The sequence below is a fragment of the Fusarium keratoplasticum genome, chromosome 11, assembly GCF_025433545.1.
Source record: "Fusarium keratoplasticum isolate Fu6.1 chromosome 11, whole genome shotgun sequence".
Lineage (NCBI taxonomy): Eukaryota > Fungi > Ascomycota > Sordariomycetes > Hypocreales > Nectriaceae > Fusarium > Fusarium keratoplasticum.
In genome coordinates, this window is record NC_070539.1 from 2151544 (window position 1) to 2167833 (window position 16290).

Here is a 16290-nt window from a genome sequence, read left to right on the forward strand (position 1 = left end):
TATTATAAAGAATCGAAGCCGACACTAGCTTCAGCAAACGATCAATCACTACGAAAACACACATCTAAACAACATCTATCACAATGGGAAACTACGCTAGCACCATGAGCGCCAGCGCCGCCGACAGCGAGACAGAGGAGATGAAGTCTTATCTCAGTGCTCTCCCTGCCCAACACCTCGACCCTCTGTGGTCTCAGATGAACATGATGGTGCCTCCCACGCCTAACCCTGCCACGAAGCCTCACATGTGGAAATACCGAGACGCTCTACCGCATCTGGAAACAGCTGCTCGGTTGGTGCCCGAGGAGAAGGCTGAGAGGAGAGTCCTGATGCTAGTGAACCCCAGCATGCGTAAGCCCCCTGCCGAGCCATAGTCGATTCATCATCATGTACTTACGCTACTTTCAGAGGCCCCCTATACTACAGACACCATCTATGGCGGCTTGCAAATCGTCAACCCGGGCGAGACTGCCCCAGCACACAGACATCTTGCCTTTGCCTGTCGCTTCATCATGGATGGTGAAGGTTTCACTGCTGTCGAGGGAAAGAAGATGCCTCTTGTTCGAGGAGATGTTGTTGTCACACCTATCTGGCACTGGCATGACCACGGCAACGAAAGTGATAAGCCTGTTATTTGGCTGGACATGTTGAACTTGCCCCTGTTCCGCTTCGCTCCAGTGCACTTTGCTGAGGGTTACTCCGACCCTCGTTACCCTAGCGAGTAAGTTTCTTCCTTGCATATTCTATACTTTGCATGGATGTTAGCTAATCCACTCAAAGGCACTGTGACCCCTGCGAGTGGCGTTTCCCTTGGGGCCCGGTAGAGAAGGCCCTCAACGCCAGCAAGGACGACTACGCCATCTATCAATACACTCTTGCAGATGGCAAGCCTCTATCAAACATCCTTACCGTCCAAGCCGAACGCCTTAACCCTGGTGCTTCAGTGGAGTCGCAAGAGAGCCAGTCATACCTCTACCACTGCTACGAAGGAACTGGCCGAACAGAGGTTGAGGCTCCATCGGGCGAGAAGATGGTCTTCAAGTGGGAGGCTCGCGACACTTTTGCCATTCCTTCGTGGTGCAAGATCAAGCACATTAATGAGTCTTCAACAGAAAAGGCTTATCTGGTGGCTTGTCACGATGGACCCTTCCTTGAGTGTTTGGGTATCCAGAGGAGGAAGTAGATGATACGGGAATTAGGGAAGAGTTTCTGAGTTGGGCATCGAAGAACATTTGTATGAGAAGCACATGATAGCGTTAAGTCTACTTGGTTTATTATGACATCGGCTATTGTACAGGGAGTGAGGGTGCACATGGAGTGAGGATGCGTGTTCCGAGGCCCGGCGCTACCAGTAGCGGCCACATTAAAGATCCGATCAGTGACAAGCCTTTCCATACTTTCGTAGGCGTATGTAGTTGTATGGAAGAGGGGCAAAGAAGCCAGCAATTATAGACAGGCCAGCAGCGAGCCAGAACGCAGGGTCGTTGAGGGAGACATTTCCGCCGGTGAGGTAGTAGTCAACTGCATTCTCGGCTGCCTCCATTGTGATCATTGATATGAAGCTCATGCCGATGGCCGTCTTTGCAGCTGTGAGCCATGACAATCCATCACGGCCGATACGAAGCATGATGGTCTCCAAGAGGATGGAGCTAGAGATGCCAGAAGCCACTGTGCTTGTTAGAAGGACGAAGATGCAGGTAAATGAGATCTCCTTACTGGAAATTGGCATTACGACTCCCATGCCAAGGTCCGGGTAGTAGGCTTGCAACAACCACATGGCTGTGAAGTCACCCAACGTGCAGCCAACGAGACAGCGCAAGGTGTTGACAGAAGCTCGATTCCATGTCGGCCTAGAGCTCCAGAAGGCAGCGGATGTCGCGGAGAGAGGAGGCGACTTTTGGCAGGGTGTTTTCTTGCTGCATGATTGACTGCTTGTCCATTGCTTCTGTAAACTCAGGCTTATTGAAGGCGCGTTGATGAAAGCAGCGGTGCTGATGTGAGGTGAACGTGAGAGTAACCTGGACCCGCAAAGGCGAGTGTGATGGGCGATTCCGTTCATGCTTCTTTGAAAAATACTATAGGCCGCAAAGAGTCAAAAAGCAGTCAAAAAGCAGTCAAAGCATCCGAGAGGGTATCTTGATGATCAGGATAACGCAAGTGAAATGAAGAGAGTGTTTTTCACGCGCCAAAGCAAAACCGCACAATTGACTCAGCCCCACATTTATCACGGGGTTGGTCACACGGCGAAATGTGCTCACTGAGATTTATCAGCTTTCATATGAGAAGTGAGTGAGCTTATGAGTGAGCTCTCATAGTGAAAAGACCCCGAATGGGTGTCGTATTCATAGCTTTATGCGAGACTTTCTGTAAGTCCAGTTTGATCTGACTATTGCCTCATTGCTTGAAGGCCATCATAAGCTTACGCAACATACCTAATTTAGTTCCGATATCATCGCCCGAACTCTGGTGTCTCTCTTTACAGATATCGTTTTTATTGAATGTGGATTGCTGGCATCTTCAAATGTCCCCTGCTATCTAAACTATCCGGGGCTTGTCGGCTCCTACAGTAAATCCGAGCACACCAGGAACTTATCTCCCCCAGCGTGGTAAATGGCTCGTTATGACTCTTTGATATCAACCCATTTACTTTCAATACCTGTCTCCAGGTCATTTATAGCCCAGCCTTGGATATGGCACCGGATATTTGCCATGATCGTCAGTCCGCCAGTGCGGATAGTCGGGGTCCTATACAAAAGTCAGTCAAGGGAAACCTGACTGGAAACATGAGGCGATATAACAAACATACATCATCAAACCAAGGCATCTTAGACCCTAGTCTTTTGAACTCCTTAAACCACTCCGACTCTGGCAGATGACGTCTCTTGCACCAAGTGCATCTAATCCGTGTATGCCGAGGAACACTTGCACCACACATGCACCACGCCTAGACGAGTCTCATTAGTGCATTTTCTTTTGTCTCAAGGTGAAGTTGGGACATACCGCCCTTATCCAACCCGCATCATCGATATGCTTAGTTGGTAGTGGACCAAAACCTTCAATTTCTCCTTCTAGCGCGGTATGCTCTCCCCGGTAATCTCCTGTGAAATCGTCCACCTCTTGCCTACATTTAGAGCATATCCAGTATCTCAGGGCGTCACAGTCGCAGAGCTCATTGAGGAATTTGCCTTGGACCTCCTCCTCCATGGCAGCATCGCAAGGAGGGCATAGGCACATGACGGCTCCAATTTGAAACGACGCGTTGAGGTGAGGCCTTCTTTTGGGGTCTCTGCCTTTCCCTGGAGGTGAGGTCCGAGGATAGTACCTGCATTCCTCGCAGACGTTGATGCCGCACTTGACGCAGGGAAGGGCACCGGCTTCGTCGCACTTGAGGTTGTAGAGACGAACCTCAACCGGTTCATCGCGTCGAATTAATCCGCTCCCCTTGTCGAAGTCGTAGATTCTATACAGGCCGCGGAATTCTTGCCGGTCAGCTAGTCCCCGTCCATCACAGAGAGATTGACGAGTGAGGACTTTGAAGATTTGTGGCGAGGCTAAGATGAATGAATTGTGGGAGCGATTAGTGAGAGCGAGATGATACAGGTCGAGGGTCGAGATCCATGATGAGAGTGTTGTCAGAATAGAGTACGATGAGATGAGATTGGTGAGGTTGGGAGTAGCAGGTTGAGGAGTGTCAGCCATGATGAGATTTCCCATCCGAATGAGAAAGGTTGGGATGGACTAGGTTTGGATGTGACAGGATGAGGCTCGAGTACCTAAATCCTTAGAAAATGGGGTGTATGCTATATACTTGTAGACACGACAGCTGGGCAGAATGTTTCATGCAGGCTGACATCCTTGTTCCAGTTCTTTCCGCGCATCAGATCAGATACATGGCCTAAGGTTGAAAGAAGAGGGCTGTGCTTTGGATCCTAGTGAATTGCATTTTGCCTAACGCACACCCAATGATTCCTCGCTGATTTCCTGCATGGCCAAGTCCAACTTTGCCGTTTGGGTCTGGAACACGTCAGACGAGAAAGGTGGTATCGATCAGCAGATAAGCCCCCTCACAACCGACCCCGTTACACTTCGTAGCGATCCTTGGCATCCTAGCTTCAATTAGTCTTTTTTTTGCGAGCATTTCAACTTGGTTCATTCCACCACATCGAACTACAGCCCTACCATCTCGGTCAAATGGCTCTTGGTGCAGGGTAAATCCGTATCTCCGGTTTGTGGATCCATTGGGTGTCTATATCCGGAAGCCCGCTGTCCTGCATGAAATGTTGGAGAAGAAAGACAATGAAATGAACCGATATCAAACTCGAAGCCTGCTTGGGAACCAATCGCAGCGCCCGATGCCGATTAATGATGTAAGCCGCGGGTATGGAGGCTAAGGTTAAAAGGGTTCCGTTCGCACGTTGACGATTGATGACGAACTCTACGACTTCGTGTCAGACATTCTAATCGCCATGGCGTCCACGCAGCAAACTCGTACCATCGTCGTCCTTGGGGCCACCGGGAACCAAGGTCGAGGAGTAGTGAGGGCTCTACTCCAAAAGATCTCACCAGCATTCCACGTCCGGGCGGTGACACGAGATATCGAGGGCTCAAGCGCTAAACGATTGGTATCTGAGTTTGGATCAACAGATCGACTTCGTCTCGTCAAAGGAGACGTATACGATGGGCCGAGTTTGCATTCAGCCTTCAAGGATGCATACGGCGTCTTTGCCGTTACCCAGAACCGAATTGCGGGCGGAACCGTCGATACCGAAGATGACATGAAGCATGAGCTCCAAGCAGGTCGAAACATTATCGATACAGCAGAGGCCTGCAAGATACAGCATTTTGTAATGAGCAGCCTGCCGAACTTGACCAAAGCAAGTGGTGGACGCTTCACCAAAGTCTATCACTTTGACTATAAGCATCAGATTGAGCAGTGGGCTCGACAGCGTTTGCCCGCCGTCACTGCTTTGTTACCTGGTAGGGCCCACGACACGAGGTGTTGATATCGATAAACTGACGGGTTGTATCAGGTCTCTTCTACAGCAACATGCTGTGGCCACAGTACTGCCGTAAAGAAGGTGTGACAACCTTGACAAAAATAGTTGGGGACTTGTGCTGATGCTCCGAGTTTTAGAAGATGGAACTGTGCGATTTTGCGCCCCCGTTCCCGGTAATACACTTGCAGATTGGGTCGATCCAGCATATGATATTGGAGTCTTTGCGGCAGGTAAGCACAGCTCTTTATCTGACGCGATACCGATTGAGTAGATGCTAAATCAAGGGCAGAGGTGTTCGCAGTTGGACCGGAAAAAACCAAATCCAAAACGTATCCTGTCGTGAGCCCAAAGGTCCGGTTTTCTGACTTTTCCGACATCTTTACAAAGTCAACCTCGACACCATCTTCCTTCAAGTCGACAACCATCGACCAATGGGGAGACACAGTCGCCGCGACTGTGGGCGAAGGGTACAGAGAGGACATCAAGCAGATGATGCAGTGGATCGCCGAGGCGCCAGAGGAAAAGATTTGCTATGGAACCATGGACCCCGAGGAGGATACCTCTTGGCAAGATCTTGGCGTTAGGGCGAGCACGTTTGAAGAATGGCTGGCTAGGACCAACTGGAGAGGGCCAGAATGAAGGTAGATCAACTTGGTAGTCTCGCTCAAAGATCTGTCATGCCTTGTCACCTTTCGGCTTTGTTTCCGAGCACTGGTTGTCTTCGATGGTTAGTGTGACGATATTATTTGGCCTGGCTGTAAATTCCGTTGCCCCCCATGCCACGAGCGAGCTGAAAGAGGGTACAAGCTAAGACGAATTCAGTCTGTCTCCCAGGCAATGGCAAAAGGCTGCGAGGTTGTCACAAAGCACCCATATCGGAACGATAGTTCCGCCCACTTTTGCAGGTCTAAAATGTTTCACTGCGGGAAATGGCCCAGCCCGCTGCTCTTTGGTTGGTTCAGTAACGCGATTGTCTCACTTATTAAAACACTCTCGTTTCCTAGTTGAACCCAATTATCCCACGGTTCGTCTACTACCAAGCTATTGTTGTGTCACTGGATGCCACATTGATGTGCCGGTTGTGTCTGCCGCGCCAAAAGCCGATCCCGAGGGGGCGCTTCTTGGCTGGGGTTTGGAGTAGGGGTACAAAAGAGGGGGTGCCTCTCTCTGAGGCGCAAGCGACGATCTCAATTGCAACTTTGTGATTCATTTCTCACCATTCTTCACGAAAAATGGCCTCTTCGGAAGTTCAATATGACTTTATCGTCGTCGGTGCTGGTCCCGCTGGCTGTAGCGTTGCTAGAGGCCTTGCACATGCCACAACCCGGCCCTCGGTCTTGTTAGTCGAAGCTGGCGGGGAGAACAGCGATGTTAACCAGCGAATCATGGGAAATCTATTCGTTCAAATGATGGAACCCTCTTTAGCAAATCCATACAAGAGCAGTCCCCAAGAACACCTCGCTGGCCGCGAGATAGACCTCATGAGAGGTCGAGGTCTGGGAGGCTCATCAACCGTCAACTTTACCACATGGACAATCGGGCCTCGCGATGATTGGGATACGATGGCTGAGATCACCGGTGACTCTGCTTGGAGCTGGGGCAATGCCAAGGAACGTTTCAAGAAGCTCGAAACGTATCACGACAAGGTCCCCGAGGTACCTGAGGGAGTCAAGAAATACCTGGATCCAAAGAGTGACGATCACGGCTACCAGGGACCACTACACATCGGGTTCGAGGATAAGTGGGATGGCTATGCCACTTCTTCGATGGAAATTTGGGAGGCCAATGGCTATGATATCAGCACTGACACCGGCAACGGCGAATGCTTGGGCATCTCCGTCGCCCCAAAGACCATGTATCGAGGAACAAGAGCCACGGCTGCCGACTTGCTCTATCCTACTCCAGACAACCTGCATATCAAGACAGATTCACCGGTCCATCGCGTAATTTTCGAGAACAAGAAGGCCGTCGGCATCTCCCTGCTGGATGGAACCATTCTCAGGGCAACGAAGGAGGTCATTCTCTCAGCTGGTAGCCTCGACACTCCTAAGATCTTGATGCATTCTGGTATTGGACCCAGAGACCAGTTGGAAAGGTTTGACATTCAACAAATTCTCGAGAATCCAAATGTTGGTCAGAACTACAAGGACCACTACCATGTTGCACTCAAATTTGGCCGAGCCGAGCATACCGACAACATCACGACTTTCTTCCGCAGCAAGGCCCTTCAAGACGCTGCCAAGCGTGAGTGGGAGCTATATCGGACTGGCCTTTGCGTGACGAATGGCACAAGCATGAATATGGGCTTCTTCAAGAGCAATGCCGTACTCCAGAGCAAGGAGTTTAAGGATCTGCCGGCGAGTGAGAAGAAGCGACTTCAACGACCTACTATCCCCACTTATGAGATCGCAACAGCAGGCATCGCGCAAGAGTATTACACAGATCCTCATACGGTGCCGCCTTTGTTGCCAATCATGGTCTTTGTGCACAACTCCCAAGGCGTCGGAAACGTACGGTTGGCGTCTAGGGATCCTGCAAAGCCGTTGATCTTCAACCCTTCATTTGCCTCGCACCCATACGACAAACGGGTCATCATAGAGGCGACCAAAGAGGTTATGAAGGTTTCTAGAAGCCCGGAATTCCAGAAGGACGCTCATCCTACGCAAGCCAACTTTGACGTCCCCGCGAGCGACAGCGACGAGGATATTCTCGACTTTTGGCGCAAGAACTGCACTAGCACGTGGCATATGAGTGGCACATGCAGCATGGGATGTAGTGAAAAGGATGGAGCAGTTGTCGACACTGGGTTTAGGGTCTTTGGCGTGAGCGGACTAAGGGTTGCTGATTTGAGCGTCATGCCCATCATTGCGAGGTATGTTGGTACGGATGTTGCATGATTCAGGATACTAACTTGATACAGTTGCCACACGCAGTCGACGGCTTACCAAGTCGGCATGCTTGCAGCGGAGAAGATTGTAGCCGAGTATTCTTTGAATGGTCGTGCTCGGCTGTAGAGTAGCAATTGTAGGAGGGCTGTATTCTGGAAGAGTGAGAGCGAAGAATAGAAACTGAAAGACGCTTGAGAAAACCTGGGCTGACAATCACCAGAAGGAAACAGCCGTAAAGCCGGGGGCTAGATCTCAAGATGGCGTTTGGCGCCAGGAGGCTCAAATTATTTCTCGATCAACATCAAGTCGCCATACAAGGATCTGTCTTAAATCTAGTTATTGTGTTCATGAAGCTAAACTCCTCCCGCCTCTCACCACCACCTATTACTTTCTTCGCAGAACTCCCACAATCTCGTCATTCCCACAAGCGCTCGCAATATCCAAAGCGGTCCTCCCCTTTGCATCCTCCTTCAGCGGGTCTACTCCTCTGCCCAGCAACACCTCAAAGAGAGGCTTGTCGTGTCCAGTCTTGCCAAACCTCGGCTTCTTTCGTAAAGTGATGATGTGAAGCCCCGTCTCGCCCGAGTTGTTGACAGCCGAGACATTGACCTCACTGTCTAGTGGGAATAGCTTGTCAAAGTGATCAACATGGCAGATTCCTGGATCCCGGCGTCTGTTGCTAGACCGTTCTGGGGTTGAGAGGTACATATGCAGAGGAGTGTTTCCAGCGTTGTCGGTAGCGTTGATAGAGGCTCCCTTGGCAATGATATTTTGCCAGAGGGACAAGCATTGATCAAAGTAGTCGCTTGGAAGTTCCTCATGGGATGACGTGTCGCGTAGCTCTCTCTTAATCTTCAAACACTGAGTCGCGATGTGATGCAGTGGTGTGAGGCCCTTAGGATCGGGTTTAGAAGCTGATGCGCCTTTGTCGAGGAACCAGCTGCAAACACTGGGTCGAAGCGTACGGAGAGCACAGTGAAATGGTGTGAAGCCGCCATTGTCTTGCAACCAGAGGGTAGGGGCAACGTCTTCTCTGTTGATGAAGTTAATGACGATTTCATCTGGCATGGCAGCGTTGTTAAGGAGGTGATGAAGTGCCGTCTTTCCATCGTCATCAACTGATGTGGCGTCCGCTCCTTGATCCAAGATACGAATAGGAGCACCTTGAGCCTTGGGAACCACTCTTCCACGCTCAAAGTATCCAGGGACACGACCTTCCCAGCGACAGGCAGCCATCAGGACAGTTCGACCAATCTGGTCACAATGGTTGAAGTCGATTCGTGAAACACATGGTTCCTGTAGCAGGGTATCTGAAACCTCGTACCAGCTCGGTTCCTCAAAGAGATACTGAATGATGGTCTCTTGGTCGTTCAACGGTAGATACAAATCTGCTCCTCGCTCCACAAGAGTACGAAGTAATGGCATGGACCCTAGCACGCCGGTGCCCATCCTGTTGGCAAAGGCAGCGGGCATAACCGGATATTGCTTGCGAAGCGGCCTCCTCGAAGAATAGCGGAAACTGTCCTCGTCGACAGTGTTCACACTAAGGCCGTGGTCAAGCAGCGCCTCGAGCGCTTCCAGATTCTCATTTTCAATGGCTCGGAAGAGCGGACTTTGACGTCCCACAGTAGGGTCCGCTCCTTTTTGAAGAAGTTGCCTCGTGGCATCTCCCGAGTCGGTCGCCTTGTGGAGAGGAGTGCAACCTTCTTCGTCCACAATGTTGAGGTCAGCACCGTGGTCAAGAAGGATGTTCACAGCCTCCGACCTCCAGAAGCCCTCATCTCCACTGCCATTCCGCTCTCCAGACGCCGCAACGTGAATTGGAGACTCATTCTTCCTATTGAGAGCATTGACATCGGCTCCGTGGGCGATAAGGTACCTCATAGCATCCAGCTGCCAATAGTGATCGGCTGACGCAAGTATATGAAGTGCAGTCCCTCCTGGAGAAGGTCCGTCCCCGTCATATCTGTCCTCTGCGTCCATATGCGCAAACCGGGCATTGACATCAACATGGAGCTTCTCCACGAGGTATTGGATCGTGAGCATGTTGCATTCTGACTCACGACAGGCCAATTGGAGGGGAGTACACATGCCGGCGTCATCCTCGTCGACCCGTATTCGTCTAAACAACGCTTTGAGTACCTCGTAAGTGCCAAAATAAGAAATGATATGTGGCAATCTCTCAATGAGCTGGAGGTGACCGGGCTTCATGAGTGCCTCCAGAAGAAGGTAGTAGCCAGGGTTCTTCGGAGCAGCTTCAAAGCCTTGGTTAATCAGCTTCACAACGTCGTCCCGAGGCATGAGACCCAAAAAGCGCGATGGACTGCGGATGATGAGGTCAAAGATAGACTTGTCCTGTTCCAGCATCTCCAAACAAGACCTTGGCAGCATCAGCGCCATCTGGGCCTTCATGCCTCGTCGAGTCGCGGCGACGAAAGGAGTAACACCGTGTTTCTCTTCAAGAGATTTTGTAGCTGCATTGAACAGCTCCTCGTCGCGATAGAACATTTCAACAAATTCGACGCAGCCTTCTTGGATTGCAATGTCCAAGGCGGTGCGATGCGACTGATCGACGACAGCTGGGTCCACGCTGGCATCCAGGAGCAGCTTCAAGATGGTCCCAACAGCCGAGGCCGGCGCTGGTGGTTTTCTAGGCACACCTGCGTCCCACATGTGTCTTCGAGGGTACTTGACAGAACCGCTCGGCCGAAAAGGATCCCGTGGGCTTCGCATCCATTCAGATGTATGAGCTTGGATCTCCCAGGTCTTCTGCTCCGCCGCGCATTCTGCGCAAGCGTGAAGGAGAGTACATCCGTGTGAGTCAATGACCTTGGCATTGCCACCGTGCTTGAGGAGAAGTGCTACGGACTCTGCTCCTCCCGAGGCACAAGCATAGTGAAGCGGTGTTCTGCCAAACTCATCTGCTTGGTTCACTTCGAGGTTCCCCAGATGGCCAAGGATTTGAGCAACGATATTGCTCTTTCGAGCTCGGCAAGCTAGATGAAGAACATTCTGAGAGTCCCTTGTCAAGGAGCCGAGATCAGCCCCAGCGTCCACTAGCTGCAATACTTGCACCACAGACCTCATCGCAGCCATGTGTAGGGCAGTCAAGCCATCGTTGTTTCGGATCTCAAAGTCAACGCTGGAGCTATCCTTTATGGCGTAGATAAAGTCGGTTCGCCGTTCCTTGGATTCGTTCTCTTGACAAAACTTGTCTATGAACACATGTAAGGCAGTTTGGCCATGTTTGTTGACAGCATTGACGGGTATGCCGAGACTGAGTAGCCACCTCACATACTTCAAGTTGATTGGTGTCTTGTGATAGACAGCTGCGCAATGATGGAGGAGCGTGTCTCCGTTGCTGTTCGTACTGAGAGGATCCAATCCATCTGCAAAGAGACTCTCCAGTGCTTTGCGATTTCCCCGATTCCCGGCGGTAAGAAGATGGATGGCATTATTGCCTTGGTTGTCTGAGAGGCCAGGTGTAGCGCCGTGTTCTCTAAGGATGCATCGTTTCTCTTCATGGGTCAGAGAGTGAAGGTAAAGAGTACGGCCACTCTCATCTCGTTGATCAATCTCCATCCCAGCAGCAAGCATACCCTCAAGAGTCTCGGTAAACTTGGCAATGTCCCACTCGCTGGACAAGCCGAACCAACACTCCTTCTTGGTCGAGTCAGACTTGCACTTTGAGACCAACAGGCCAAAGATCTCGGGCCCAAACCTGTGAGGACCCAGGGCCATTGGGGTCACCCCATCGTTATCTCGGCATTCTGGATCAGCCCCGTTGTCAAGGAAGAACTTGATGATAGGCTTTGCATACTCAATTTGTGTTGGTTTGTCATAGTGGAATGAACTAATCAATTCGTGGAAAGGTGTCCTTCCACGACTGTCTCTTTGATTGGGATCAGCTCCGTGTTCGATGAGCAGTTGCATACCGTTAAGGTTGCGATTGCTCGCGGCAACAATGTGCAAAGGAGCACTTCCACGGCAGTCTCCTATCTTGGGATTGGCTCCTGCATTCAACAAGGCTTTGAGTGCTGGCACATAGAGGCCACCAGTCAAACGTTGTGTAGGTTCAACCAATTTCCTCAGGGCGGTGTCTCCGGAGCTGCTAGTCTGATCGAGATCAACCCCAGCCTTGACCAACATCTTCAGGATGGAGCGGCACGCAGTGTTGTTGCTCTTGTTCCAAACATCTATCAAATCCAGCAACGGAGGCGTCATGCCTGGAGGAGGATAGGCGTGGAGCCTTGACTCTGAAGTTCTCAAACTTGCCATCTTGTTGAGATCCGCACCACGCTTGATAAGAGCCTCGACGCATTTGGCATTGGCTGAGACGCAAGCAAAATGCAAGGGAGACCCCCCATGACACATGACGTTGGCCGAGACATCTGTCTTTTCGAGAATACTCAGGACAGAGTCGGTCCGGGAGAAGCGGCAGCATTCACAGAGAAGTTGTTCCAGTTCCTCTGAACTGCAGAATGGGATCAGTGCTTCAACAGTCTCTGTGTGTCCGGCTTGACTGGCGTGTAGAAGCGCGTTTTCTCCCTCAATAACCACCCAGTACATTGCCCCCTTGGGAATCTTTGTCTTGCCTGTGCTGGGCTTGACACCTGCTTTCAGAAGGACCGTTACCACTGACGCATGGTTCTTCTTGGCGGCAATGTGAAGTGGCTTCAGACCATCCGCGTCTTCAGCATTGGGATCACACCCATGCTGGATGAGCAGCGATGCAACCTTTGCATGTCCATTTTCAGCTGCCCAATGGAGGGGAATGCGCTCTCGGTCATCTTGAGCCGACACAGATGCTCCTTTCTGTATCAACTCCGAGACAAGTTCAGACATGCCAGCAAAGGCGGCAATGTGAAGAACTGTTGGGATATCCAGCCAAAACCCATCCACCCACGCTACCAACCCCCACTCGAGAGAGAGCCATCTTCGAAATGCCAGGACTTCAGGCCTGATGAATTCTTGGACAGTGGCGAAGAATTCGTCGTCTTTCACGTCGTAATGGCTAGCGTGGTATGACCAGTTCTCCACGGCATAGCCCAAAAGTGGATGGTGCAGGCGAGCCTCTCGGTATTTCTCGCCATCTTTCCCATCCTCGTTATAGTCTGTGCGGATAAACATAGACAATTCCCGTAAGCCTTGAGACTCTTTATCGTTCTCATCTGGCCTTGTTCCCAAGTTCTCAGTCGAGATGATGGGAGGTTCAGAACGGAGGCGTAGAGTTCCAGATTGGAGGTACTGGAGGCAGTTGATGGCCATCTTCTTGTGTGCCTTGAGAGAGTCGATGACTGGAAAGTCGGAGGATGCATCATCATTTGAGACGGTGCGTGTATCACCGCGCAGGAACTCGGTGAAAGAGTGGTGAATAACCTGCAGAGTCTCGTCCTCCAAGACCTCAATCAGCGGTCCGCAGCAGGTAGCAACAAGGTCTTTGAAGCCAGTGGGTGCATCGAGATCCGGACAGACGGACTTGACGAGACTAGCTATCTCGCTCAACCGGAGAGGTCGGGATGAATGGGTGACGGCTTCGAGAACAAGCACTTGAAGATCTGTACTGATGCCCTTCTCCTGACGCTGTTTGGCCAACATGCTGGTATATGTCTGCTCTAAGCCGATGGGAAGGGATTGCTCGAGGGCATTGATATCCGCTGGACCATCGTCGGCAAGAGAAGCTTCGATTTGGTCCATGGTGAGCTTGGCGTAGAGAAAGAGGCCTTCAGACCTTTTGGCGACCATGTCGATGAGCTCCTCTTTCATCTGAAGCTTGTCCTCGGACATAACGGCTGTATCAAATCGATGGCGAAGATACGAGTTGATGTCGGTATCCACAAGACGTTGCTGGAGACTGACGTGGACGATTGAAGAGTCGCGAAGTGCGCTTTGGAGATGTTGCTTGGGTCTGCTAGTGATGAGAAGCTTCAACGACTGAGGGCGGTGAGTCGCGAGACTGTTGAGCTTGTCGAGAAAAGGTCTGTTCTCGGTCGTCATCTCATCGAGAGCATCTGCAATACAGTAGAGTTTTGGAAGTCGAGAGGCTCCATTGAGGAAGATGTCGATGAGATCGTTGTCTGAAGTCTCCTCCAGCTTGGTCTCGAGGCGAGACTGAAGCGCAAATTGCAGCTTGGAAGAGTGAGGGAGAAGCTGAGCCAGCCAGTCTTGAATGAGAGCGCGTGGAGAAAAATTGGCTGCGACAATGTTTCTGAAGAAGAAAAAGAGAACGGGACAGTTCTCAGTCGTCTTCATATGGTGGATGATGGACGCTGCCATGACGGACTTGCCGGCACCTGGAACGCCCTTGATCCAGAGGCTGCCATGGTCGGGAGAGTCGTGCCATTTTTTGTATTCATCCGTCTCGCAGATCCAGAGTCCTGTACCAGGAGCCTGCGAGGCTAGATGACGCCGGAACTCACCCGAGTCGGCGAGATAATCGGTGGGTTGGAGCCATTCACGGATCTTGGCGAGGATCTCGGGGCTTACGGCGGTTTCTTCATGCTCCACAAAATCGTACTCATCCGCCGTCTTGACTGACTTTGGCATGATGAAAAATGAGGTTGAAAGTGAGATTGATTGGAAGAGTGCAGAGGAAGAAACAACTCCAAGACTGACTCTGGAGTTGAGATGAAGAGAAGAGGACAGCGTGAACCAGCGCAGGAAGACCGTTAATTAAATAGCGACTGTGGTGGAGTCAGGCAACAGCACAAGGACAAGGGTCTTGGCCTGCCAAGTCAGGTCATGGCTCGTGTTGGAGACACTGAGCAACCAACAACTCTTGGCGTTTTTCACCGTGAACGTCGGTTGTTTATCTGTTTACAGTATCAATGACCTCGCGTAACTTCTAACTCGTCTTTGTCAGGTAAATGAGAGTCCGCATGCATCCACTCGAGCTGTATCTCTGCCACAGATGCTCCTTTGTCACCTCAACCTCCCACCCATCAACGGTCTTGTCCCACTCAGACTCTCCTTTCTGTCTCTCCCCTCCATGCCTCTCTATACTGATCTTGCGCAAATTGGGAAAGCTATCCGCTGCCATGAGAAGCTTGAACACGGCCCCGTTGATGTTGTTGCAGAAGCGCTTGTACTCGCCGTGGCTGTAGTACTCTTCGTCCCAGTGCAGGTGTAGCGTCTCGATCATCGGGGGTAGTGCTTCAGCCAGTGGTATCTCTTGTTCTAGATCAGTCTCCCAGGGATCTCTAACACGACCGGTGAGGTTATTCAGAATAACTTTAAGGTGTCGGAGTGCTTTGAGATTACAAAGGGACCCGAGACGTCCGTTGCAGAAACCCCAGTTGTCATACTCAATGGTCTGAAGACTGAAGTATTCCAGGTTGTGGCCAAGCCTCCTGAGGACGTCTCCAATTTTGCTCAGGTCAATATCCCACTCTTCCTCGTCAATATGCATGTCGTGTCTTCGAGCGTCGGCTGTCTCCATGGACAACCACTTCAGCTTCTTGCAGCGGGTCAGGATGTTTCTCAGGGTCAAGTGGTCAAAGAGACATTCCTTGAGCTCAAGGGTTTCCAAATTGCATGGCTCGTTTGGGAACTTGAATCTGCTGATCGGGCTCGATAGCCAGCCAATTCCGAGCAGACGCAGCGTCTTCAGGTTGGGATGAAGCAGGATTGGCTCGAGATCATCGATGGGAGTGTGGCTGTCGGTGCAGTCTCCATGTCTAATGCGTACCTCCTCCAGATGCGGCAGGCCATAGTTTGCACAGGTCTCTCCTCGCCCAAGTTCATATTCCTTCAAGGCTTCCTCGTCCTCCTCGGCCAACTCAGTGTCGTCATAATAGTCTTCCTTGAGACTCATTTCCAAATCTGGGCGTCCGCTCAAAATCCACATCGTACACGGCGATGTGTTGTCGAAAGTAGTGTCAACCAACCGCACCTGGGATGACAGGGCCAAGATGAGAGGCGCCATCCCTACCACTCTGTGGTCGGCGATTTCCTTCCCAAGCTGTCTCTTGAAGGATATAGGTGCATCCAGGGAGAGCCAAGTTGACCTCAGGGCTTCCCTAAAGTCGTCATCTCCTCGTCGATAGCCGTTGCCCAGCGTGATGGTACGAATGTCGTGTCCCAGCTGTGGGTTAGAGACCAGTCTTTTGGTCAACTGAACGAGGCATTCCTCATTATCATTATTATGTGCCGCAACCAGAATCGTCCGGTAAAGCAGAGGCTCGACTATGCGATGAAATCTTTTGCACGCGAGAGATATCGACATGAGGGTCTTGATGGGTGAAAGGTCGACTTCAACTCCGTACATCCACCATTTTTCATATGGGAGATCCCCTTCGAAGTTGGCAAAGATGTCGCGCCATATTTCGTCAGGTAGGGACTCCATGGTGAGTAGAGGAAAATTGATCTTAAGGTTAATGGGCCAAGATCAAAGGGAGGTAAGACAT

The 16290-nt window shown here is 51.2% G+C and overlaps 7 protein-coding genes across 7 annotated transcripts; 3 read left to right on the top strand and 4 right to left on the bottom strand.

Annotated features, from left to right (window-relative positions):
- Positions 1-83: 83 nt before the first annotated feature.
- Positions 84-1183, top strand: NCS57_01353100 (Cupin-2 domain-containing protein; the record flags this gene model as incomplete). Its single annotated transcript, XM_053063163.1, has 3 exons — positions 84-351; positions 409-721; positions 781-1183. The coding sequence occupies 3 exons, from the start codon at positions 84-86 to the stop codon at positions 1181-1183; spliced, it is 984 nt and encodes a 327-aa protein (XP_052908058.1).
- Positions 1184-1375: 192 nt separating this feature from the next.
- Positions 1376-2059, bottom strand: NCS57_01353200 (DUF4396 domain-containing protein; the record flags this gene model as incomplete). Its single annotated transcript, XM_053063164.1, has 2 exons — positions 1376-1668; positions 1717-2059. The coding sequence occupies 2 exons, from the start codon at positions 2057-2059 to the stop codon at positions 1376-1378; spliced, it is 636 nt and encodes a 211-aa protein (XP_052908059.1).
- A 608-nt stretch (positions 2060-2667) lies between these two features.
- Positions 2668-3699, bottom strand: NCS57_01353300 (uncharacterized protein; the record flags this gene model as incomplete). Its single annotated transcript, XM_053063165.1, has 3 exons — positions 2668-2745; positions 2807-2944; positions 3001-3699. The coding sequence occupies 3 exons, from the start codon at positions 3697-3699 to the stop codon at positions 2668-2670; spliced, it is 915 nt and encodes a 304-aa protein (XP_052908060.1).
- A 767-nt stretch (positions 3700-4466) lies between these two features.
- Positions 4467-5636, top strand: NCS57_01353400 (NmrA domain-containing protein; the record flags this gene model as incomplete). The annotated part of the gene is made up of 4 exons (XM_053063166.1): positions 4467-4977; positions 5031-5078; positions 5135-5227; positions 5287-5636. The coding sequence occupies 4 exons, from the start codon at positions 4467-4469 to the stop codon at positions 5634-5636; spliced, it is 1002 nt and encodes a 333-aa protein (XP_052908061.1).
- Positions 5637-6229: 593 nt separating this feature from the next.
- Positions 6230-8011, top strand: NCS57_01353500 (uncharacterized protein; the record flags this gene model as incomplete). Its single annotated transcript, XM_053063167.1, has 2 exons — positions 6230-7869; positions 7918-8011. 2 exons carry the CDS (start codon positions 6230-6232, stop codon positions 8009-8011), a joined length of 1734 nt encoding a protein of 577 aa, XP_052908062.1.
- Positions 8012-8269: 258 nt separating this feature from the next.
- Positions 8270-14431, bottom strand: NCS57_01353600 (NACHT domain-containing protein; the record flags this gene model as incomplete). Its single annotated transcript, XM_053063168.1, has 1 exon — positions 8270-14431. One exon carries the CDS (start codon positions 14429-14431, stop codon positions 8270-8272), a length of 6162 nt encoding a protein of 2053 aa, XP_052908063.1.
- A 298-nt stretch (positions 14432-14729) lies between these two features.
- NCS57_01353700 (uncharacterized protein) lies at positions 14730-16229 on the bottom strand (the record flags this gene model as incomplete). Its single annotated transcript, XM_053063169.1, has 1 exon — positions 14730-16229. The coding sequence occupies one exon, from the start codon at positions 16227-16229 to the stop codon at positions 14730-14732; it is 1500 nt and encodes a 499-aa protein (XP_052908064.1).
- Between the last annotated feature and the right edge of the window lie 61 nt (positions 16230-16290).